We start from the raw sequence: 25612 nt of genomic DNA on the forward strand, positions 1-25612 counted from the left end.
GAGGTGGGACAAAGTCATTGTTATGCAAGTCCAAGTCGAGTCGCAAGTCATCAAATTCATGACTCGAGTCTGACTCGAGTCCAAGTCACATGACTCGAGTCCACACCTCTGTTATTTGGTGATACTCTGTTGCAATGGTGCACAAGCACAAATAACAAAAACAATAAACACATTCGTGAGTAACGCTGCGTGGCCTTAAAAGGAAAAATATACATTTGAGGTCAATAAAGTGTCACCCTGTACACAATGTGATGATTGATGAGGCAAACAACGCAACAAAGGAAATCAGCTTTCAGTATGCAGCACATTGTGTCTCACGCTAGCGTTGAGGCGACAACAGCAGACGAGTAGCAATCTTCTGTGCCAGGGTATGTGCAGTCGTCGCGCAGTTTCTCGAATGGCGAAGACAGCAGCAACTCGACAGCTGACAGTACAACAGCCATGCATTCGAGATTTGAAGTTTTCGTGACTGCAAGGATTCATACGCTTTGGTTTTTTCGATAAAGTCACGTAGGTAAAAAATATAAAAATAGAATAAAAAATAAATGAAAAAACAACTAAATTAAATCACGACGTTTCGGGTGCAACACAAGCGGCCTTCTTCAGGTAGCGAAAGCACAAAACGCTTAAGTGAGACACACTTAAGCGTTTGTGCTTTCGCACAAGTGAGACAAACTTAAGCGTTTGTGCTTTCGCTACGTTGTCCCCACCTGAAGACGGACGCTTGTGTTGCACCCGAAACGTCGTGATTTAATTTAGTTAATTTTTCATTTATTTTTTTTTTTCTTTCATATTTTTTACCTACGTGACTTTACCGAAATAAACAGAAAGTATAACAGCCATGCAGCTGGTGACTTGCCATGTGTGGTCGGGTCTTGACGACGTGTAAGATGTTGTTATTATTCTTTCTTCGTGTCTTCACCACAATTATTCACGGACTTGTTTTAAACTCCAGAGTATTAGAATAATAGGTCTGTCATGTAATGAAAGTTACTTGCCTTTCCCATCGTATTACGTGAACCAACGGTTATTTTGAAATGATTTTATAGCTCAGAAGTATTCACTTCCGTAGGCTTTTCGCAAATATGCAGGCTTGTACTGCTCTAAATATTTAATCTCATGACACAACACCGAGAGCGAAATTTGTATAAAATTGGGGGGGGGGAAGACAAAAAGATCTAAATGAAGAAATTAGTTGAAGGATTGATGCACCGCGAGACTCTTTAAATCCATGACTGTAGCAGTTCCTATGATCACTGTTTCATTGCTTTTATGGCTTTATTTTGGTGATTTTCGAAAAGTTTTTTGGTTTGGCCATGTTTGTTTGTTGTAGTACAGTTAGACTGATGGCCTTAATCTAAGTTGTCTTGTGGTTGTTGTTTGACTTGCATCCCACTGGGATTTTTGCACACAGTGTTGGTGTACGGTGCTTTTTCTGCAATATTTTGCTGTCTTTTCTTGGATTTTCTGTTTGCACATAGTCACCTTAAGATGTTTTCTTGTTCATGTTTTTGTTTTTTGTTTGTTGCGGTTGCACCCGATTCAAGAGCCGAATGGCTCACAGGGCTATACCTAATAAATGAACTTGAAATGAAAATAAAAATAATAAATGAACTTGAACTGTAGCGAGTTACAAAAGTGCTGTGACAGCGCTCCTGCATGTCACTTTCAAGTATTTTAGCTCAATTAGGAAGGTTCAAACTCATTGGGACACCCGAAACACACAGCCTAGATACGTATCTAAGGTGCCTTCATAGTTTTACGTTGCGTGTTCGATGTGTTGACGAGCTTTAGGCATGATAAAAACAGACTACCACACAATTATCTGCTATCATTCCACAACTGTTTATTGTTGCTCTCCATCCAAAACGATTTTGAATTGAGTAACAAAAATGCATTCCGAGTTAACGTGTCAGCGGCAAAGAACACTGGATTACATTTTTTGAAGACAATGTATAATTGTTTTTTTATTGTAAAATTCTATTTTCTTATTGTAATCAGAATTTAAATTAAATATATGCTATTCCATTAACCTTCAGTACATATTGCAATATATAGTCGAGGTGGTGGAGTGGTGTGAAATACTGTAAAAATTACAAACCCTGTTGATTAAAAGTGAAATTGCGAAATGCCCCATTATAAAAGTGTTTTACTGATGAAATAACGCCAGACTGCACAAAAGTCTGTGGTTACAAAGAACAGAGGACGACTGCACACGACTGAATAGGTATTCGAATTACCGCCATTGGCTCTGCTTGTTCACATCTATGAAATTAAAAAACAAAGCATATCCACAAGAAATCATAAAATACACCGGGTAATAAAACATTGCAAAACTTCCGCCTCTTGTTGTTCTGCACTTTCCCCACCTTCGCCCATCCCACAATGACCGGTGTGGCCAAGTAGGATCAAATATCCCTCACAACCCGCAGGGCATCGGGAGGCCATCGTCCAGCAATGGATTGACAAAACCGACCCGTACATGTGCGTGGCTGTGGGGTATCAGACGGACGCTTTCGCGGACATACTGAAGCCCCCTCCTGTGAATCGGGGCATGTCAGTGCGCTGCGGCTGGATGAGAGACTCTCCGGACTCGGCCAGCGCGAGTTCACGGTCCCGCTGCCTGTCAAGAGAAGCAGCACATCACGCAAGGCTCAGTTGTTGCCTTTGGTGGAATCACAAGGCACGAGCGCAGGTTAGCTGCAGAGCCGCGTAAAGACGCATCAATAAATCACTGGCTAAATCACCGTCAACAATGTAAGTCCTGTATTCAACATTGACGAATGCCAAAATAGAGATAATGTCCTCCTTCAGATTAAAAAAATCTCAGTGAGTAAATGGGAAAACCCCAAATATCAGCATTCCAAAAAAGACTTGACAATCTGTAAGGTTTTGGTACATATATATGGTTTAAATTTATCTTAACACCAGTAACAGTACACACACATACACAATGCATACATTTGGAGAGGGAGGTGGGGAGGAAGGGGTTATATTTTTTTTAATGTCAGGGTCTCCTTCATAAGCTGCCATCTGGATAATTCTATCTCATCTCTGTTGTCGGCCATGAGCCAGTGGTGGAAATTCCACATTCCCATCATGAGGTCAGAGTCTCCATATGATGACCACTGTTGACTTTCCACAAAGTGGTACTCAATAAAGTAGAATTATAACTTTTGAATATTATCATAATTCTTACACCTTTATGTATATATTTATGCAATAGTAAATGAAATATTACAAAATAAATAACATTGTCCGCTAAAAAGTGTACGGAATGATTGCATAATTTTCGTGTACACGCAGTCAAGTGATTCAGCATGCCAATCACACACTCAGGAGGCCCTGTTAGTACGAGCTTCACACATTGTGAGCTATGAAGAGCAATGATGAAAAATTTTCACTATAAATCCTTTATATGCGTGGCGGCTAGAGTCCTCTCGTCCTCTGGCTTGAGATGGCTGCCACCTATGGGTCAGATGATTGCCTGCCACCATTAAGCAATTGGTAATTAAATATTTAAAAAAAATTCCTAAAAAGTGTAAAATTTTGGAATTTTTTTTTCACGAAAATACATTGTCACGCACAACGAGTCTGTGTGCAAAATGTCAGCTCGATTGGATCACGGGAAGTGGGTTAAAAAACGACCGAAAGATTTGCACGGTCGTAAGCGCGCAAGCAAGCAAGCAAGTGAACTTAATATAAAGGATTTAAAAAGGGATTTTAATGTTAAATTGGGAAGTCTGCCATATGTAAACTATGACCATGGTACAAACAACCCGTGCTGAGAATACGAAGCATGAAACTCACTCTGAATGGAACACCTTTCAAAGACAATGTGGACAATGAAGCAAATGTGATCATAATTTACATTTATTTGTAAGGCGCCTTCCACTAATGTCTCAAGGCGTGATGAGGAAACTGAGAAACTTTCCAGTTGAAAACTTCAAGAATGGCTTTCCGAAGAGAAGCAATTGCTGGCAGCGATGTAACAGTGCCAAATGAGACTATTTCGAAGGAGACCATCAAATACTACTCATTTCATTATAATCCTGCAATTTCACATGACGCCATATATACAGAGTATGTATAGAGTATATATATGAACATCAAGAGCTTCTTACTTCGTCTGCTGCTCCTTGCGTTTCTGTATAAGGTATTTCTTCTTGACGTTCTGCAACTCACGGGAAAGCCTCTCCATCTCATATTTGTTCTCCTGGCATTGTGACTCATACATGTTGAGCTCCGAGGCCAGGCTCTGGCAGATTTGCATACACAAACACACAAAGCGGATACTGGAATAAACACTAAGTTATAGGAAGTAGCCAACTTCTACGTATTGTAGAATGTTAGCCAGGTTTTAACTACATAAACCACACTATACTCTTTGGTTCTTTCGGTAAAGTCACATAGGTGAAAAAAGAGAAATAAATAAATTAAATCACGACGTTTCGATTGCAACACAAGCATCATCATCAGGTGTGACAACCACAGCAAGAAATTTTACTGCTGTGGTTGTCACACCTGATGATGAATGCTTGTGTTGCAATCGAAACGTCGTGATTTAATCTATTTATTTCTATTTTTTTTTAATGTTTTTACCTACGTGACTTTACCGAAAGAACTAAAGAGTATGGATCCTTGCAGTCACGAAAACTTCAAATCTAGAATAAACCACACTCATCATTCCACTCGATTTTGCCAGGTACATTACATATTATAAGTATATCACTTTAGCAACTGGGTATGCAACTGCATAGCCTCAATGCATCACATCCACCACTGCACACCATTCAGGAAATGTATGGAAAATGAATTTGAGCCAAGCTTCCTACTTTCATCTGCTTGGTTTTCTCACGAAGTGTCTGTTGATAAATCTGGAGCTGTTCGGCAACCTCCGGGCCGGGTTGGCGAGCCAGGATGTGTTTGAGCTCCACGTATAGCTTCTCTTTTTCCTAGACACACACAAGCACAGGCAGTAACACATTCCATTAAATTGTACATGTACAGCCCATTTATCAGTACACTGCTGGATGAGTGCCTCTCCGTGCCATGTGGATCGTGGGGGTTATTCAGTGTGGGTTGGTGAAGTTGGGGAGCATAGATGCAGGAGCATAGAAGTATAGTACAATGGATGTTGCCGCACTTCGCTCTGCAGACCGCAACATAGCCCCACGACAACCTGGTGTGCATGTCAGTCACCCATCCAAGCACCATCTATGCTCAACCCTACATAGAGTCTGAGATTTGATGACACATTCTGGGTAATTTGGTTGAAAGCTTTGATAAATTAGGCACGATTGAAGGTCAGTGCATAAAATATACTGACAATATTTTGAGTTGTGACCCCATCATAATTTATCCCACCATTAAAAAAATATTGCTTCAAGAAAACACAATACACTGTTTCTAATTTAAAACATTTAATTGCTTGTGTTCAAGTGTGCATCTGATGATTTAAAACATGGCTAATGCGCCATATGAATGTCAGTTACCAAGCAAAACATGAATATCCTAAAGGATTAGCTATTATCACTGAAAATATGTTTTTTTAATACGTACATATGGTCATAGCTGTATAACATTTGTCGGGTTTATTTAATGGCTAAAGTGTTCTCTCTGGCTTAGGTATTAACTTACTACAGTCAATAAAATATTACTTCAATTACAACCTGTGACAATATTGAAAATATTTTTTTTAATTCTGCACCATCATCTGGAGAGAGCTGCCAAATTAGCCAAGTGTGAAATGAGAAACTTACACTGCATTTACCAGCTTAGAGACTGCTTAAGCAAGCAAATAATTACACCGGCTCCGCATGGGCATGAAATGAGAATCCACGAAAGAACTCGCTACGAGCATTTGCATCTGCAGTCCAATGTCCTGCGACAGCCCACATGTTAGCAATTCAAGCACGTAGTGGCATCCACCATCCAGCACCAACCCTTAGCGTTCCCTCCTGGCGAAGCCCCCAAGCCAACTCCCTTCCTTTCTCCGAGTCTCGACAGTAACCGTCCATCTAACGCAGCCCCGAGGAGCAGGCCTATAGCCGACCACACGGCCTCCTCTCCTAGCCACGAGCTTCTCTAGCACAGAGGGTCCGGTACAGGTAGCGAGCCTCACCTTAAGTTTCCTGCAGCAGCCGATGGTTAGACACGAAGTCATCCTATCAGTACCCCAAGATTCTTGGAAGAAACCTGGTAACCATTGTTATCATGCCTTTATCTAATTGATAACTCATAAGTCAGAAGCCAAGGATGTGTCAAGGGTGTAGGGAAGACCTGAATGAGCAGCTCCCTCTCGACCACCTCCTCTGTCTTCGTGATGAGTCTCTTTTGCAGCATGTGGATCTTCTGGATCAGCTCGTATGTGCTGGGATCACTGCCCTGTTGGTAGTGGAATACAGTGTTAGACTCTTGATGCTTTAACTATGGCCCTCAAGTTCTATATTAAATGTCTGCATTAGTGTAATTGATAAATACAAACTAGAAATGTTGTTATGTATTAATTAACATACATGCTTAAGCTCAGAAAACTTGAAATCGTAGTTGCAAGATTATATAATTACAATTTATACAATTTTGTGTTTTCATATCAAAAGCAAGAAATGTAAAAAAAGCAAGACCATTAAAATATATAATTTTGTCCTTTACATATTAATGTAAAAAAATAAAGCAAAGCCTCAAATGAAATCATTAAGTTTTAAGTGCCCAATAATGGTCTCATGTTCATTGATAAAACACACATTAATAAATTTTATAAATAAAACTGGAATTGTGGCTACATCTTATATTTAGAAAAGATTACCACACAGTACCAAAGTGGCAATGAACCCGGTGTGTAAACCGAACTCTCCGTCAGTGACAAAATGTTTTGTTAAATGTAGCCCAAAATAGATTAAAGCAATGGTAATTAAATGCCGCCTTATCCCCTACGGTTAAGACGAATGCTGTCGCATAGGTCAAACTACAATTATTTTTCAATTATAAACAGGCATTTCTTGACAGCAACGTTGACCGACTGCGAGGAGTGCTCATGCAAATAGGGCCCCACCTCCAACTTCCTCCACCGATGGATGTTCATGGGGTTCTCTAGCTCCTCCTCCAGAGCCTTGCAGCGCGTCCTCTCCCTCAAAAGGTCACGCTGCATGTGGTACACCTCTCGCCTGCCACACCGCATCGCCGTTAATAGAATACGATACAGTCAGGATTTAGATGGCGGCCAAATGTCACTGCATCCCAAGACGCTGCATAAAAATAGTTTACATTTATTTTATAAAGGGAGGGTCCTTCATTCAAAGGCAGTGGGAAAGAAGGGAAGTCTTGAGATTGGACTTCAACAGAGTCGACAACACAGATGGATAGGAAAAGGTAGTTCCACACAATGCAGGTAGCAGGGGAGAATTAGAGACCTCGGGAGAGGTAGGCAGATACATTTATTGAAATTTCTTTGGGATTGGATTGTGAGCCGTTGGAGGGACCGGAGTATTCGGGTGATGTGCTCTCATCTCGAGGACATATTAAAAAAAGAGCAAGTCCGAGAGATGGGTGGGTAACTCAAGGGTAAGAGGATTGAACTAGCACCACTGAGATGTTTGATTCAAATCTGGGCAGTCACTTGTGATTAAACTAGGTTCTCAAGTATAGAACGCATGACTATAAAATATAGTTTTTAACTTAAATTTCCAACATTTCAGCACTAATAGTGAAAAAAAAGTTTGAATTCATTGTCATGTGTTTAACGTCTCTATAACAGGGCATTTGAGAAAATGTGCTGCTTCTAATGTGGATGTTGAGTACTCGTGTGATATCACCTTCTGCTGACCGTTCTCTGGCACAGGATAATGCACTGGCCAATGGAAGAGTCACTGAATAGAATGTTCTTCTTCTCATAGCACAATTGGAATATATTGCAAAAATAAATATAAAACAATTCAGTCAGGCATAATAACAAAATATTAATATAATAACCATTGCGCTTGGCTTCAATGCTTAAACTGCTTATTTGGAAGTCACGAGTGCTGCAGTCAAGGGCATAAAAGGGCATGCAGAGTGTGACAGGACCTTTAATTACTTCGTGTGTGCCCATTAATATTGAGTTACAAATGCGGCCATGTACTCAGAGGACTGTTACACTCTAGCATCTGATCACTTTCTAAAATTGGTCAAAAACCGCTGTTATTGTGTCATCCTTAAAGGAAAACAAGATGAAGAGCCCCCATATAATCTTAACTGACTTATGAGGCAAGTGCTGTTAGCGAACACCTATGAAGGCTGGCACGGCACACGACGGGGTGAGTGACCAGCACCACGCCCAGCTGCCTTTGTCTGCCGAGTGTCAATGTTTACACACCACACCAGGTCCTCATTTGAGGCTGAGTCTACCTAAGAGAGGCCCAGGACCAGTTCTCGCCAGGTTCGTAGCTGCATGAACGCTCCTCCTTAAATGAAAACAAATACCATAAAACAGATAGCTCTATTGTTGTGAATAGGTAACTCGGCTGTGTATTCCACACTGTTTGACGTGAGTGTTAAGCTTAAATAATAAACAGACACACAGATATTGACAGGCACACCAACATATCAGTCTTGTAATGTCAATATGACATCACTCCCTGACATTTTTAATATGTCCAAGTAGCGTTGCCACTATAGTGCTGATGTGGCAAGATAAGACCATCTTTGTTTTTCGGGTTGCATCTCCTTTATGGATGCTTTTACGATGCTGCCTGTCAACACTCGTAACATTAACTCATTATGTGTTTATAATTGTTTATTGTCTAAGATTATATAAAAGTAGACCTCTGTTTTGTGTCTCTACATGTAGATAACAACATTTTATCCAGATAAGGATATTGGCCTGCAGAATTTGTTTAAGGAACCAAACTCTGTACCAGTTTCAACCTTCAGGGTCTCATTAACAGAGTCAGGCTTGATAAACAACAAAGCTCAGGTCTCTTGTGTGGCTGTGTGTGACGTAAGGTCCGGTTACTCCACTCAGCACAGGGTATGGGAATGGGCATGGCAGCGTTACCGGAGGTCCTCGACATTGGCCGTGCTGCGGGTGAGGATGTTCTTCTCGCGACGCAGCTTGCGGATCTCCAGCTTGAGCAGGCGGATGTCCTCTAGGCGCTGGCGGTACTGCACCTCGCCCTTGTTGAGCGTCGACTGTTGGATCTTGATCTTCTCATACAGCAGAGCCAGCTCATCGTTGCGCCGCACCAGCTGTGTGCCCAGCACGTCGCGCTCCGTCAGGACCTGCGGGGGCAGCAGACAGAGATCGCGTGGCAAGAGGAAATCCGTGAGATAGGACGGTGTGCACATTTTGAATTCTATTTGCGTTGAGGAAGCTTAGAGATCAGAGCGCTGCACTGGAACTGCTGAAATGGTGGGTTCAAACCCTGGCAGCCATCTGTGATTAAACCTGGTACTCAAGTGTAGTGAGTTTATGGTCTTACCACATTAGTTATTAGATATATAATTACTGTATGACATGTTTATGCTTCCACGACCAACATCCATAATAGAGGCACAATTCGAGTACAACGTTTCGCCAGTAACTACAACTAGCATCATCAGGGAAAAGCCATATCTGGCTGTCATAAAACGTCGTACTCGAATTGTAAACGTTGTGGGTTTACTTTCCAACACACCGGTGTGCTGTACTAGTAACGAATTGCCATGTTTTGTTTATATAACAAACCTTACTAATTGGCTGTGTCGGGTGGTGGCGGGTTCAACGCAACATTTCTATTTACGCGATCTAACCCAAAAAACCTCTATGATGGATCTTGATGCTGTTATTACATTTATAGTGCCTTTCTGTCTTGTGTATGTACACTGTCTTTTATAAAGCAAATTAGGTATTAAATGCTGATTAAGAACTTTCATTAACTGTCATTATCAAACAATGCTGACATCTACCAAGGTTGTAGAATTACCTCAAGTTTTTCTGGAGCTACAAGCCACCTCATGCCTGCATGTGCCTTTCGTTAATCACCACTGCATACACCTAACGTAATGAAATTCAGTTCTTCGTTGCAACGGTTCCAACCTGATCTAGCTCCTTCTTCTGCCGGAGACGGTCCTGGTCCGCCTCAGATATGATTCGCAGCAGCTTCCGCTCTTCCACCTCCTGCGAGTCGATGAAGGCCTTTGTTTCCGTTGCTTGCAGTTTCATCCGCTGCAGTTCCACCTGCAAGCAACGACCATGCACTTTTAAATCTAGGCTGAAAAATAACTTCTTGAAAACTGCTTTTTGTGTTTAGTTTGTTGTCCTTCCCCCGCACCTCCGATTAGCACGGTTGGCTACGTACGGCGCGAAAGAAGTTCAACATACATAAGCACGTTCCACTGTAAACCAAGGTGTACATATACAGCCTTTTTGTAAAGCCACTGCTGGATGAGGCCCCTCCCCACGTCTGTGCGGGTCGTGAGGGTTGTTTTACCATATTTCACCATTATGGATAGTGCTGGTGGTGAAGGTGGGGAACACAGCATCAACGTACAGGACATCAATTAATTTACTGCACCGCCCTCTACTGACCACCACGTGGTACCTTAGGCCCTAAACTAATATGTTTGTGCATGGTGGTCACTCATCTAAGCGCTACCCAAGCTCCATCCCACTTAGCTTCCCGAAATTTGAGGAGATTGGCGAGTGATTTGGTCATAAGCATAAACCAATCATCATGGTAAAAAAAACAATGCTGCCTAAGAAAATGCTTCTGAATAGTTTCTTACTCACTTGGAAAAACTGAAACATGTAAACATCCATTCCATTATTACCAATCATTCTGTATTTAAAAATAGTTCTCTATATATTGTGCTACATTTGTGGTGTAATAACGCGGGCTGCTGACGGAAAGGGATACTGACAGCAGGGGGCAGTACACACGTCAGCAGGAGGAGATCAAAAGGGAAGCCTAGGACAGGGGTCCATCTGGAAGCCGAGAACCCGCTAGTATGTTCTAGAAGGGGGACGTGGCTAGGGCGGGGCGAGGCCACGCCAGGAGGATAAGAGAGGGCCCAGGACGGGGGCTCGGGGCTGTTGCTGGGAGTGGACCCCCCTCGCCGTGTCGCTGTTCGTCACCTTCGTCGCCGCCGCCTCGACCACCCGAAGACGCCGCTAGCTAGCCAGCCTGTCAACTGTACTAGCTAGGCAGTGCCGTCAAGAGACGGATGTGTGACTGGCGTGTAAGTACGTAGGGCGTCTGTAGTTCCCTGACGTGTAGGAACAAAGAAGGTGTCTTAAGAACCCCGACTCGGAGTGAGTCACTACACTTCTGTTGCATAAGTAAGCTACACATATACTTGAAATTGGCTTTGAGAAATAGATGTAAGTATGTATCATATGAAATATTGAGACTGCAAAGACAGTGGTGCACAAGAATATGAATCATTCATGATTTAGGTATCAATTGAATATTGTTCCTATCAACAGTCTTCATGTAAAGTGTGATTGCCAAATATAATTCGGTCAAAAATTTTCTGCTCGATTTCTCTTCTCAACATAGGCCACTGCCTGAAATATTAGCCTATTCTAACATATCTCTGTTATAATTTAGAGTTAATGAGACGCGGTCCTTTTTGATTGCAAATGTAGAATTGCAAATGTCGATGCAAGCAGTTTGTTGGAGGTAATTAATCAAGCAACATTTGGCCAGTACATACCAGTACGTCTCACGACGACTGAACAACTCATACCTTGAGAGCTTCCCTCTCCTTCTCCACTCGCTGGTTCTCCATGTGCTCTTTGACCAGCGTCGCCTCTTTGGCCGTGATCTCTTCCTTGAGCTGATCAATCTGGTGATTCATTATCTTCAGTTTCCGCTTTGTCTCCGTTATTTCATCCTTCACAAATGAGATTACATTTTAAGAAATGTGATTGTCATACACACATCCATTAGAATTTCGTGATATACCATAAACACTGATCATAATGCTACGTATTACACGATTGAAGTAAAATATGCATTTTTATAGTAGATATACTGATAAAAACAAGCAGCATGCCAAAATACAGCTGGCGTGACACAAGGCTGTGCTGCCACGGCTGTTAATAAAAGTCACAAGACCATCATGCACTCGAGTGTGTCTTCATGATAAATTAATAACATCATGAATGCAACCCTGAGTCACAAGTATTAATGGTCTCGCGCAGTCACATACATATAGTACCTTTAGAAAATAATTTGGATCATTGGCTGCCGAAAAAATATATACACCGGCACATGAGTACATACCTGACCTGCAGTAGAACTGAGTTTACCCTCTTCAGACTGAATTACTACAACTGCTTCAAAGCTATTAGCTTTGGTTAATGATTTAGAATGCATGGTGACAAACAACCCTGACTAACATTAACTGTTTCTCTCGTCTTATCATCAGTCATTGTTTAGCCACTACTGTATCAAGGTCTCTACACACCGTCACAATTAATAAAAGTGAAATATGGGAAAGGATTGTAGAACTACTCAAAGTAAATCACGAAGATAAACACGAGAAAAAACAAAAGTAATGTTTGCAAAGTTTTAGAAACTCTTTGCTTACAACTTAAAATGTAACCTATCTAAATTAATCGGCTTTTGGGGATGGTGGTGGTATAGGGAGGTCTTCATCCAGCAGTGGATTGATCATGGTTGCTGATGATAAAATAAATCAGCATAACATTACACTTTTAAAATATAGAGTTAGAATGGAACATAATGGGAAGGGCAAAATATGTCAATATAGGGTGCTCTGAAGGCACTCATGGACAGCAGTGAAACAAAAAGGCTCTCTCGGTGAATGACTATCACGACACGAGCACTCTGCCAGGCAGTGACAGCACCTGTGCCTCGATGAGATTCTTGCTGTAGAGGTTGCGGTCAGAGCGCACGGCCTCATACAGGTTTTGCTGCTGCTTGAGTTTCGTCTCGGCTTCTGCTATCTTCTTCTTGAAGTCAAAGATCTGCATCTCGCGCACCTTCACATCCTCCATGTGCAGTAGAACCTGAAAGGTTTACACAGGCAACCGGAGACTTCGAGTGAAGCCATCAGCAATCAACTCAGCATCAAGCTTGCTTATTTAGCCACGAGTGGTTCCTAATCCTGGCCTAAGAACGATGGCCAGTCATATTTACTCATTGTAGTGGTTTGGCAAGGCATTTGCATTCATAAAGAAACATGAGCCTTTCAAGTTGGGTGAAATCCAAAAATACAAAGCATGATTAACATGTAAATGAACAAATTCTGCATCATGCTAAACTGTGCCTGATGTTATAGAATTACTTTATATACAATTTAATATATAATGTACAATTCCACATCATACATTAAAATTCCTATGCCAAACATTTACTTGCAGTGGTTTACTCCAGTGGAATTCCAGTTCAGCATAGGGGGATATCAAAGTACAAAGCTGTACTATTATTTATTTCATGCATAAATATTATGCATGTAATAATTATCCTATTAATTAAAATGTATTATGCTCACGATTCTAGCATAAACATGTATATTTAAGAATGATGCAATTCATTTTATACTACAGTAGATTCTATATGCACCCCCAGGGCAAGACAGCAAACATTACAAACAAGAAAAAAAGATTCTAGAATCGAATTGTACAATCTATACACCGGCATGTGAATTTCCACATGCATAATATTTATAATGCAATTACTGTGAAACTCAGAGAAGTTTGGACTATTCTAGGGTTTGCTTCACTTAAATAAACAACCGCTACAAATATTAATCCAGCAGGCCCAATGCTTGACGGACTAAGGGTTATTTTATTTTGGCAATAAGACAAAAGACAGTTAGTTGCACGTTCATGTATTAGTTGAAAATTATTTCACGAGCCTGCCACGGTAGTGAGGGTCCCGTGCAGCATCCACAGCCGTGCCTTTTGCGTGAGGTCGCTGGCCTCGTTGATGTAGCGGTCGCGCTCTTTCTCCAGCTGGAAGATGATCTTGCGCTGCTTCTGGGCCTCGTCCTTGTAATTCTGGATCTCTTGCTCCAGGTTGCGCTTGGACTGCTCGTGCAGGCGCACCATGTGCACCTGCTTTTGTGTCTCGCCTGCCGCTTTGCCGATGTTCTGCAATCCACGCAACGGAGCAGTTAAGCAGCTAGCACACACGTAAGCAGTGGCTTTGTGGCATGTAGCATGTCTACTATTGTGCTCGACTAATATGCAGTGTTTTCGACAGTGTTGTATATTTAATAGTGTACAATATTTAATCACGCACAATGCCAAGTTCAGTTTCGTTTGTCTTCCTTCCCCCGCACCTCCGATTAGCACTGATGGCTATGTATGGTGCGAAAAAAGTTCAACATACATACAAATCGCTTGAATTAAGAATATCTCTTAATGTGCATAACCCGAGGACACTTCTGCTATATCACCAAACATCAGTTGGGCAAATGTTAACCAGAATGCATTGTTGTTGTGTAAAAGAAACACGAAGGCATACACTTATACAAACATTATGTACATATTAAGAGTAAATGTTAGCGTGGTGTTCTGACCTTATTCAATAACTCTTTCTCTCGCAGTAGTTCATCAATAATCTTCTTGTCAACTTCCATCTGTTTTTTTGAAGCCTCGGCCTCTGCACAATAAATGTCAATATTCATAAATATGTTATCATCACTATTGTGAGCCACTACGATTCACTGCTGGATTAAGAATTTTCCATACCATCTCTCATGGTCGTATGATGCCACAATCCATCTCACTCCTGCACAAAAAAATGTACTCATTGGTGCATAACTGCAGTGTGTTTGTCCTCTCAAAAATACTTGTTCAAACTATACAAACATCAACAAATTAGAAGTTATACAGAAATTATAAATAAAAATACATGAAGTCATGCAAACATTGTGATAAATTTACATTTCAACTTAAATTTTCAGCACACTAACTGTTGAGTAATTTCCATTTCACACGACAACTTGCGTAGTTTATGACTGAAGCCTAAACAATAATTATCATTTTCTTTTCGTGAAAAGAACAGATAAAAATTAGCTCAGATAACAGAGATCCTGGTGAAGCAATTGAGATTTAGAGAGGAAACAGGAAACAAACCTTTCTCCATTCTAGAAATCTGGTTTTTCAAAATCTCTCTCTGTTGCTCCACCTCCGTCTTTTGGTCCTCAATCTGACGGAGCTTCTTCTGCGTCATTTCACGCATCTTGGTGAGCCGAGTGATCTCATGCTTCATCTGGAACACTTCATCCTCCCGAGCCTGTCCATCAAGAGCAGACAGATTGAGAATCATCAACTGTATTTCTTGAAACTTAACATTGGGGTATCCTCGTTTACGCACGGTGCGAAAGAAGTGCAGCCTACATACATACGTTATGATTTATTGTATTTTTAAATATAAAAATTCTGCTTAAAATGTAAAATAAACAAACAAGGCAGTGACAATGGATTGCATCAATTATAATGTAAAAAGTGATGTGGCTGTAATCCACAATATCATTGTGAGAAAATATTCCGGGAACAAAGATTTGGTCCAATGTTGTGTTATGGGGCCCTCTGCTGGAGAGTACGATGACACAAATAAGTGCAATCCACTGAACGTTTATAATAAAAGGAGAAACGTCTTCGGGCTTTTATACATTTTACATGTCTCAATACCTTTCTTCGTACACTTCTTTACAAACAATTTTAAAAAATAGTGTGACAGCTCTCCAGTTTGAGATCATTCCCGTGGGATAATCTTATCACATCTTCAGATTAAAATGTGGTGAGCAAGCAGCACGTACTTTTAGTTCACCAGAACTCTGCTGGTTCTCATGCGCCAGCTGATCCACCAACATGACCTTCTGATCGTACTCTTGCTGCAGCTTCATGGATCTGACCTTCAGGCTTTCACTTTCCTTGATTGTTCGCTCATTTTGTATCTATGGCACACAGAGAGACAACACACACGTGATAAATTACACTAAATAAAAAAATGATGGACATGAATGAAATGTGTCCGATACAAAATCCAACAATCCCTCTGGCATAGTTCAAAAGTAACAACAAAGGGGACCAACAAAGGATCAGTAAAGAGTCAACCGGGGATGAAAGCATAATTTAATTAGAGTTTCTGTGCTCATTATGAGGTAGTTATAGTGTTGGCATGAGTGCTTTTCTCTCAATAATTCTTGAAGTAAAACAATAATTTCCTTCCCATCTTTAAAAAGTTGTTTTCCTTTTACCAAATTTGAATTCCAATTGTGTTATATTTGCAATGTCATGGGGCAAAGTGCCCATTTGAATATTTCACAGAGAAGTGCAATCCTTCGTGTTTGAGAACGGCCCATGGATTTTAGGCAAATTAAATGTGGAACCAACATTTATTTTGATGGACTAAGACCAACTCACTACGCAGGTCTGGATTTGAATCCAGGAACTAATAGGTGCCAGCTCAGCACTCTGGCCTGTGAACCACACAGCCAAAGCCTTACGTTCTGGTCTTTAAGCTGCTGCTCCTGCCTCTGTAGCTCATCCTTGCTGCGCTGCAGATGGCCCTGCAGATTCTTGTTCTCAGCATGTTTGTTGTCTATATCCATCTGCATCTGCTTAACCTCCCGCTCCAGCTTCTCCTTGCGACGAGTCTCCCGCATTATGTCATTCTGTCGCATCTGGATGTCTTGCTGAAGCTGTGGTGGGAGATACGACGAAATATTTCAACCAAGTTTCCTTTGCAAGAGACCATTAAGTTAATTAACTCCTGAAACCCCACAAATCGTTAAGCGGCATGCACACTTCTATTGCCACACATTAAAATGATTTAATACACGATATTAAAAAACTCAGAAACATGTCAAGGTTAAATGAGTCTCACTCAAAATACGTATAAAAATATGTACTTTCATTAATTTAACATCTCAATGTGTTTAAAAATGCAACCCTCTTTTTCGACCTTTTCTGCCCAACATTTTGAGTTGCTTCAATATTTTAAAATAACTTTACAGCTCTGATGCAATCTGCAGCTGGATGAAAGCTTCCACATGCCATATTGGTCATGGGGGTTATTTGACCATACTTCACCATGCTGCTCAGTATAGGTTTGTTAAGGGGGTTGGGGCGGGGAGTGGGCATAACTGGACTGGTTCAGATATCACTCGCTACTGATTTTAGTTATGGCCAGGAACTGAACTCAGGTGACTGGGTCCATCGCACTGTGTGCTAACCACTGCACCACTACTCCTCCTTGGGCAAAAACCGAAAATGAAAACATTACTTGTAAGAATGTTTTTAAATGAGCAGGTGAGTTTGCATCCCATGAACGTAGCTGCGTGTATCTGTCTCAGAACGTTGTGATAGCTGCCTTACCTCGGAAATGGTTTGTTCAACCTCAGTCATATCCTGCTCCATCTTCTGCTGCTGGGTGGTTGCCTGTGCAAGATCCTCACGGAGCCTCACCACATCAGACAGCAGCCCATCCCTCTCCTTCGTCAAGTCCTCTTTGGCTTTTAGCAGATCGTTTAAGCTGAGGACACATGGGGCAAACATGAAACTTATGCCAAACATAATTCGTATTTGAAATATTAGGCATATAAAATACTGCATTGCTTGCTGCTTTGATGAATTGCCACAATTGTGAGTCGTGCTTTTATTCAACAAACAATACTTGTTTTGCCATTTTCGTAAATGTAGCGCTTCTAGTGGCTGCAGAGTTTACAGCAAGTAATTGCAACAAATGATAACTAAACTATTTATACATACACAATTTAGTACACATGAGTGTAAGAATATACTTTAATATCTAAATCCAGAAGTAAATGCATGACTATTACAGTACATCTATATGCAGCATTCAAATATACAAATGAACAGTGCATTAAATTGTTTGTCATCTTTACAACTTACCACTGTACGGTCAAATGTTGTCATTTGCTTCATGCTTTACACAAATGCGAGCTTAAATTGCAGTATTAAATTTCAACGTGATAAACAGGACAAGCACTATGAATACCAGTGGTCGGGGGCGGTCAAGAGTGCTTGTCCGACTAAGCGAGTGATCCACGCCATCAGACATCGTGGAGATTCCACAACTTAGTCAATGCAAATGAGCACTGCTCAATCCTTAGTTTCAATATAGGGATACACTGTGAATACGACTAACAATGTTAACCACTAATCACAGTCATCAATATTCCTTATGAATGCCTGGCTGTTGCCTTATCTACTTGTATTCCTGTCCTTGAGAAATGCCAGCTCCTTGTTCGACCATCTTGGCCAGGTTTGTGATCTCCTGCTTGAGGGTCTGGATGGTTTCTTTGGCCCTCTGCTCCTTCTCATGGGCTGCGTCCACCATCTTCCAAGCTTTCTCAATTTCCTTCAAGCAAACACACACAATGAAATGTAAAAGTTGGTCACTGGGTCTTTATAATAATTTAATTCAAAGCAGGCAGCAAGCTATATAAATCTCCCAAAGCATAATCGTGCAATCTACCACGAGGCTATGCATTAATATGACTTTTCTCAAAACTTGAATGAGGCAACATATATCAATAGTTGATTCCAGGGAAATATCTTCCTTTTCCAAAACATACTGATTTAATTGAAGGGGAGATGATACATGGATAAAACACAATCAGCATATGTTCACTTGAGTCCTGCAATACAAATACCCCCTTGCAGTGTATCAGTTTAGTATAACTTAAAAGGCAGCAACAAACCTTTCTCACTCCAATCATAACATATACTTTTTATGACATCAGTTTAGCTCTTGCACAATGTATCACCAGTGCGGCAGCAAAGTACCAGTAGGAGGCAGTACATCGAAGTAGCTTGCTGAACTATTTCTGCAGTTCTAGTGTTATCCCCTCATATGGGTGGGTTTTCTTTGGTCACTCCAGATTCCTCCCACATAAAATACACACCTTACAAAAGCACTTAGAAGGCAAGGGTTGGTTGATCACGCCACTTTGTAAAACTCTCAAACTCATTGCGATACCAGGTAGTCAGGAGATGTCATTAAATCAAGTAGGCCAATAACCCCCCATCTGTGTGGACTTTTGAGCATTATCCCCCACATGGGTGTTCTCCAAATACTATAGTTTCCTACCACAAGCAAACCAATACAAATAAATTAGCCAAACTATCTAAAGCAGGAACTTAGTAAAAGTGTCCTTTAAAATCACACGAACATTCCTGGTTTAACAAATGATTATTATTCATGACGCACCATTCCACAACAAAAATAGGATACAATTTCAGTAATTTCTAAAGCAGGGATTTCAGCTGTCAGTGATGGAAGTGCATTCCACATTTGATTAATTAATCGGCATAGGAAAGCTATGAGGACATTCCTGACCAAGGTCGCTGAGTAGCTCAGAGGTCAGAGTGCTAAGCTGGCATCCCTGAGATCCTGGGCTCGTATCCAGGCAGCCACTTGTGATTAAACTGAGCTCTCAAAGTGTAATAAGTTGATGTTCTCAGCCTGATCACCAATGAATGCACTTAATTTGGCATTTTGGCTGTCATGCGCTCTCATATGGGAAAATGCTGCCCTCTACAATATGAATCAAGTCACTTGAAGGGATCCCAGAAGGAGCTCTATGGTATCCAATTCAGTGGCCCATTTTCTACCATTAAAGCATTGCTCTGTGAGAGATCCGAATAGTTTCTTCGGCTCATGATATGATGATGATAACACAATCGGATTACATTGTGGGGGATTTTTTATATTTAAGAAGTTGCTGACCTTCTTGAGGGAAGCGATGCTGGCGTGATCCTCCTGCGATAGCTTGAGGGCGGTGGACACCTTGGCAGAGTTGGCGACAATCTCGGCATTCAGCTCACGGCACTTGGTCATTAGGCGCTTCTCGTTGTCGTGGGACTTCTTGAGGGCGCGGTGCAGCTTCTCGTACTCATCGCGGAACTTTTCCAGGCTCTTGTCGCCTGTCAGCTCGCTCAGCACCTCCTGGAAGTCCCTCTCCAGCGACTCAAACGTGCCCTCGTCGCCAACAACGGGGGGAGCCTTCTCTTTCTCCATCTCTATTTCCTGCGTGCACACATGGTCATTCGGTTTAAAATGGGCTTTGGTTTTGTTTGATTACATGCTGTTTATTTATACGAGTACTGTATAAAGTTCGTGTAATTTATAGGACCAGGGTTAACTTACTCACTGAATATTTGTCACATCACTAGGAGACTGGAGTACACACGTGACTAGTAATGACAGCACTTTAATATCGAGACGTATACTGGATACGGTGTGCCAGGAACTATTATCTGGGTTGCTAACCAGGACAGACTCAAATTAAATTAAGCCCTGACAGTTAAAACCTATACTTTAATATATATATGAACCGGCTGTGTGCACCATTTACTTATGTGGTCTATTGCGGCGTGATGCTCACGCTGGCTTTCTGAGCTGTCTTGTTTCCTGTTCTTGACACAGTGTAAATGTAACTTATTATTATATAAATATATCCTGAATAAGATGTAGATTAAAAAATGTATGTATATGCGGCATTGCTATGTATGTATCACTTGATAGCCTGGACACCCTTGGAAATGAGATATTCCATCTCAAGAGATCATCCAGGTCAAATATTCCGATTCTTTTTTTTATTTTCAGCCCTGTGACAAATCGCCTGCTGTATGAAGGCCTCCTGTTGCCGGTTCGGTTAAAGGGGTTGTGTAACCCTACTTCATTGGGTTCAGAAAAGAGTGCCCTAACCAGTGCGCCACTCTTTAATACACTGTCCAGGATGATTGATACCCGACTGATTTCTAATGACACTCTTATTTTCTGCTCAACAGGCGACTGAATACCGTCACATTGATGGCTCCATATCTTCCAATGGAGTTAGTTAAACGATTTAATGCGTGAATTGAGATTGGTGGGAGACATGTAGAGGCATTGCGATATAATTTCTCCCTATCGTTTTCGCGGGGATTTATATGAATAGATAATCCCGAATATCCCACTTAACACCAAGACGAATATCTTCATTTCCCCAACACAAATGCATTTAGTCAGGCTGAACTGCATTTGTGGATGGAGTAATTTCTTCTCTTCGTTTGGAAACGAAATTTTCTTGCTTGTATTTGCATAAGTAGATTCTATATATTCTCCTAATTCTTATTGTAAAGTCAGTGGATGAGAATAGTTGTATTAGTTTCACTTATGCTACGTTTAGAGTATTTATTCCGTTGTGAGCCTGTTGCTCATGCGTTGGGAGTGGTGTACAAGCAGAGTTCACAACAAACCACTCAACACATCCGTCAACAACAACAGTGTGTGTGTGTGGCCTTAGTGACGTTTCGGGCAATGGCTCTTCATAGAACATGAATAATAATACGTGTAAACAGAGTTGTAAAATGGTTCACGTGTGAAATTGAATAAGAAAATACACATTTCACATAGAAGAAGAAGACCTGATCCAGGCACTATTTGGACACACATGTGTAATGGACAAGAACAGGAAAATTGAAAGTGCGCTGTTCGGTCGAAATGGAAGGAAGGGGAAAGAGAGGAAGACTTAACAGAAGATGTCCTGGCGACGACATCGCAATAGATCTGTGCCAGAAAGATGTGGCCACGACTTGAGCATATTGGCACCACAAGACGGAGGGAAAAGTGGAAAGAAATGACGCAATGTGCAGTGGACACCTTACGGGCTGATCTGCCCTATGGATCGTAATGATGATGATGGTGGTTGGTGGTAGTTTAGACAGATGAAGACACTTGGGACTTTTTTTATATCGTTTCCAATGGAGACATGAGATTGAAGTACCGGTGAAATTAGTATGAAATGTGCTAAATAGTAAAATATTCCAGAACACAAGTAAATGTATAAAGATAAGTCAATATAACGTGTATCGTACATTTATCGATGTGGTGAATATTTGACTTATAGGAATGATGAAAATGCGCAAGCATTGAATTATGTTTGAAAGATGACTGATGGATTTGGTTTAAAAAAATGTTAAAACTGTTCTTTTTTCTAAATTGGTCGAAACACATTGAATATATCAACCTACATTGAGGTTAACCTTCCACAGCTTAAATATTCGCAATGTTACAGTATTATATGCACAAAAAATATTTTAATAACAAACAGTACAACGTGTATTGGCATGCCTGAACTGCAATATTAAATTAATGTGATCCTCGGTATATAAATGACGAGTACGTACCTCTTCCATAGCTGACCCCGTATACACAACACTGTACTTATACAAAAAACATGAATCTTGTTGTTAAAAAAAAATACTTGGCACAATGAAAACCACAGAAACGTTAAGTGGCTGAACGAAGGCTTCAGTTTGCACCGAGGCCTGTTGGGCGCGTTGCCTTGGAGACGTAAACAACGCGGTTATCTCGCGAGACTTGCCCCCGCCTCTCGCGAGATCTCGCGAGACTAGCCCCCGCCTCTCGCGAGATCTCGCCCACGCGTTCGAGGTCAGGCACCTGTTGAACTCCACGTGGCGAGAGGAAAATTTAAGACCTTAGGAGGCCTGTGTGGCATTAGGATTTCACACGAGCACTCTCATTCGCATTTCAACGGATGTATTCCATTTGCCCTTTGACATCCATTTGCCCTTTGACAAAATCAAGAGCCGAATGGCTCACAGGGCTATACCTAATAAGTGAACTTGAACTTGATGTGCCCATCCAAACCCAAGATTTGAGCCTGGGTAGTGCTTGACTGGGTGACCCCTATGCACACACAGGTGGTGTGTCATTGGGCTCCAAGTCGTCTCGGTCAAATTTTGATTTAAAGCTTTTGTGACTGCAGGGATTCATATTCTTGGTTCTTTCGGTAAAGTCACGTAGAAGAAAAATAAAATACATTTTCTTGCTGTGGATTTCACACCTGATGATGATTGCTTGTGTTGCAGTCGAAACGTCGTGAGATTTTGTATTTTTTTAATATTTATATTATTTCCCTTATACGTGACTTTACCGAAAGAACCAAGAATATCGTCTCGATCAGTCAACCCATGTGGCACCTGGGTCCGTCCCGTGACCTGTCAGTGAGCCTTCGACACTTCACGTGTCCTCAAAGTGCACCTGGCCTGGCACAGGCGCCGTGGTGACGTCGCAGTCACTTAGTATTGATGTGGATGTGGGCAGCGGAGGGTTGGTGTAACAACTTACATTGCTATTCTTAGGTTTTTTTCGGTAAAGTCACGTAGGTAAAACATCAAAATTAATAAAAATAAAATAAAAATCACGACGTTTCGGAGGCAACACAAGTCTCCGTCATCAGGTGGGACCGTCACAGCCAGATTAGCTGCATCACTTGATATCACTTGATGCAGCTAATCTGGCTGTGACGGTCCCACCTGATGACGGAGACTTGTGTTGCCTCCGAAACGTCGTGATTTTATTTTATTTTTATTAATTTTGATGTTTTACCTACGTGACTTTACCGAAAAAACCTAAGAATATGAATCCTTGCAGTCACGAAAGCTTCAAATCTAGAACTTACATTGCGCTGTAGTTTTCTCCCACGTCTATGCTCCCCGCCTTCATCCAACCAACACTGGCCAGCGTGTAAGTTTGTCGACTAACCCGTCATGAATTGGGAAGGTCCTCATACAGCAGTGGTTTGACGAAATTACTTTACGTGGACATAATTAACGGTGGGTCAGCAACGATAACGACTGCGGCCTGGAGGCCCCCACGATGCGTGGCGTCTCATGGATGAGGCTCGGCATTGGCGAATTCCTAATACAGCAGTGGATCGACCACAGGCTGTAAAAAACGCATCTATGAGGCCGTTTTTCCAGTATCAAAGTGTGGAAAATAATAGGGTTTACCCTTTCTGGCAATAAAACAGGTGTTAAGATGTTTATACACCAAATAGATAACTTTTGCGAGGCATCAAATCTGCATGAACCGCATGTACTTGTGTGGTTTGCATGTTTTTACACAGGTTAATGCAGACTTGATGCCTTGCATAAGCTATTTGGTGTTTGGACATCTTAACACTTCCTGTTTTATTGCCAGAAAGGGTAAAGCCTATTCATTTCCATGCTATAAAACGTAATTTACCAGTTATACTCTTGAGTACAAGCTATGGTGCCACCCACCTTAATGTGATGTACTGGTGAAGTGAGTTGTGCCGGCCCTTCGCAATGCTGTCACAGTCATTTGGCATAAACTTCAAGACGTCTCAAGATGTCATCAGCATGGCCAAAGCAGTTGTCACCACGAACATGCCACGATACGTTTAACAATTACAGACATAAATATCACTGTGCAGCACTGGCACTTTTGTATTACAGTATGCGTCTGCATTGAAATAATTGGAAATAATTGAACACGAGCAGAAGCTTTTAAACGATACCAAACGCCCCATAAAGGCAGTCCCAGTTTCCAGTGTGGACAATGACATTTGTGTCTCGCTTTCAAATTATGATTTTTGTTGTTGTCCCGGCTGAACTTGCGAATTCTGTCCAGCAGACCACCAGATCGTCACCCAGAAACGCACGGTACGCGAATGCTTCCGGGCCCGGACAGGGCTCTATCTACAGCTCTGGTTGCCAACCTTCCCAGATTGGCCCAGGAGTCTTTACCAGAATTGGCATCGACCTCCCGGTAACTATTGAAAGCAATCCGGGAGATTTTAAGGGGATATTTTAAGAACATGAAAAAAAAATCTTCCTGAATAGCTTCGGAGTTGGCAACTAGACCCACAGCAGAAGCTTGGGATTGACTTACACGGTCAACCAATTATGAGACCATGGAGGTGGAAAAGGATGGAATGTTACCATTCTTGGATGTTTTAATAAAAAAGAAACCAGATGGCTCAATGGGACACTGTCTACAGGAACACCACCCATATGGATGCTTATCTAAACCCTGACTCCCACCACCATCCAGCCCAGAATTCCCTCATCAAAACTCTACACCATAGAGCCCGTTGTATTTCCGACCATCACCACCTAGCCAGTGAAATGGAACACGTACACCAAGCCCTCAAGATGAATGGATATGCGGACGACACAATCCGTAAAGCTATCACCCCAACCGTTGGGAAAGAACCATCTGAGGACCCAATCAAAACCATCACCTTGCCATACATAGCAGGGGTTACCAAAAAGATTTCCAAAATCATGAGCAAACACAAGATCCAGGTTTGATTCAACACGGTACATAAAATTCGTGATCTGATCCCATCTGTGAAGGATGTGATCCTTGATATGCAATACTTTGAGATGTATTGAATATATACGGCTCCTACAATTATGAAGCATGACAGCTTGCCTGTCAAGCAAGCAACATGTATGTGCACCCACTTGGTTTAATTACTACCTATTTGGCATGTGACAATGCATCAACTGGCACAAGAAATCGATTTTTGCGCTCACAAAATATACATCAAGTCATACAATTTGTATTTTTTGCTGCGTTTAAATGAGTACAGAAACAGTGGGCATGCTTATTTTATATAGAGGCAGACGGTCACAGAGGAAACATGGAGCTTTCACGCAAAGACATGACCAGGGACAGGAAGTCGACATGACAGATGGCTGGGCAAAGTGAGTGCCAGACAAGGCAACGAACAATAATGGCAGAGCAAAGGTTGACTGGGCACCAACGTAACGCCACTGATGAGCACATATGTTGACCCTGCCGGATAGTCGTGCGTTGGGTGGTAC

The 25612-nt window shown here is 41.5% G+C and overlaps 1 protein-coding gene across 1 annotated transcript; it reads right to left on the reverse strand.

Moving 5' to 3' along the window:
- Positions 1-1862: 1862 nt before the first annotated feature.
- CFAP58 (cilia and flagella associated protein 58) lies at positions 1863-22265 on the reverse strand. The gene is made up of 18 exons (XM_078855507.1): positions 22139-22265; positions 19695-19994; positions 18175-18323; positions 17318-17474; positions 16447-16641; positions 15757-15894; positions 15071-15230; positions 14512-14594; positions 13889-14080; positions 12833-12994; positions 11707-11853; positions 10055-10195; positions 9035-9258; positions 7055-7166; positions 6283-6387; positions 4836-4955; positions 4125-4258; positions 1863-2623 (listed from the first exon to the last, which is right to left on the reverse strand). The coding sequence occupies exons 1-18, from the start codon at positions 22145-22147 to the stop codon at positions 2503-2505; spliced, it is 2649 nt and encodes an 882-aa protein (XP_078711633.1). The 5' UTR covers positions 22148-22265; the 3' UTR covers positions 1863-2502.
- Positions 22266-25612: the final 3347 nt, after the last annotated feature.

Source organism: Lampetra fluviatilis, chromosome 4 (assembly GCF_964198595.1).
Source record: "Lampetra fluviatilis chromosome 4, kcLamFluv1.1, whole genome shotgun sequence".
In the NCBI taxonomy this organism is placed as follows: domain Eukaryota; kingdom Metazoa; phylum Chordata; class Hyperoartia; order Petromyzontiformes; family Petromyzontidae; genus Lampetra; species Lampetra fluviatilis.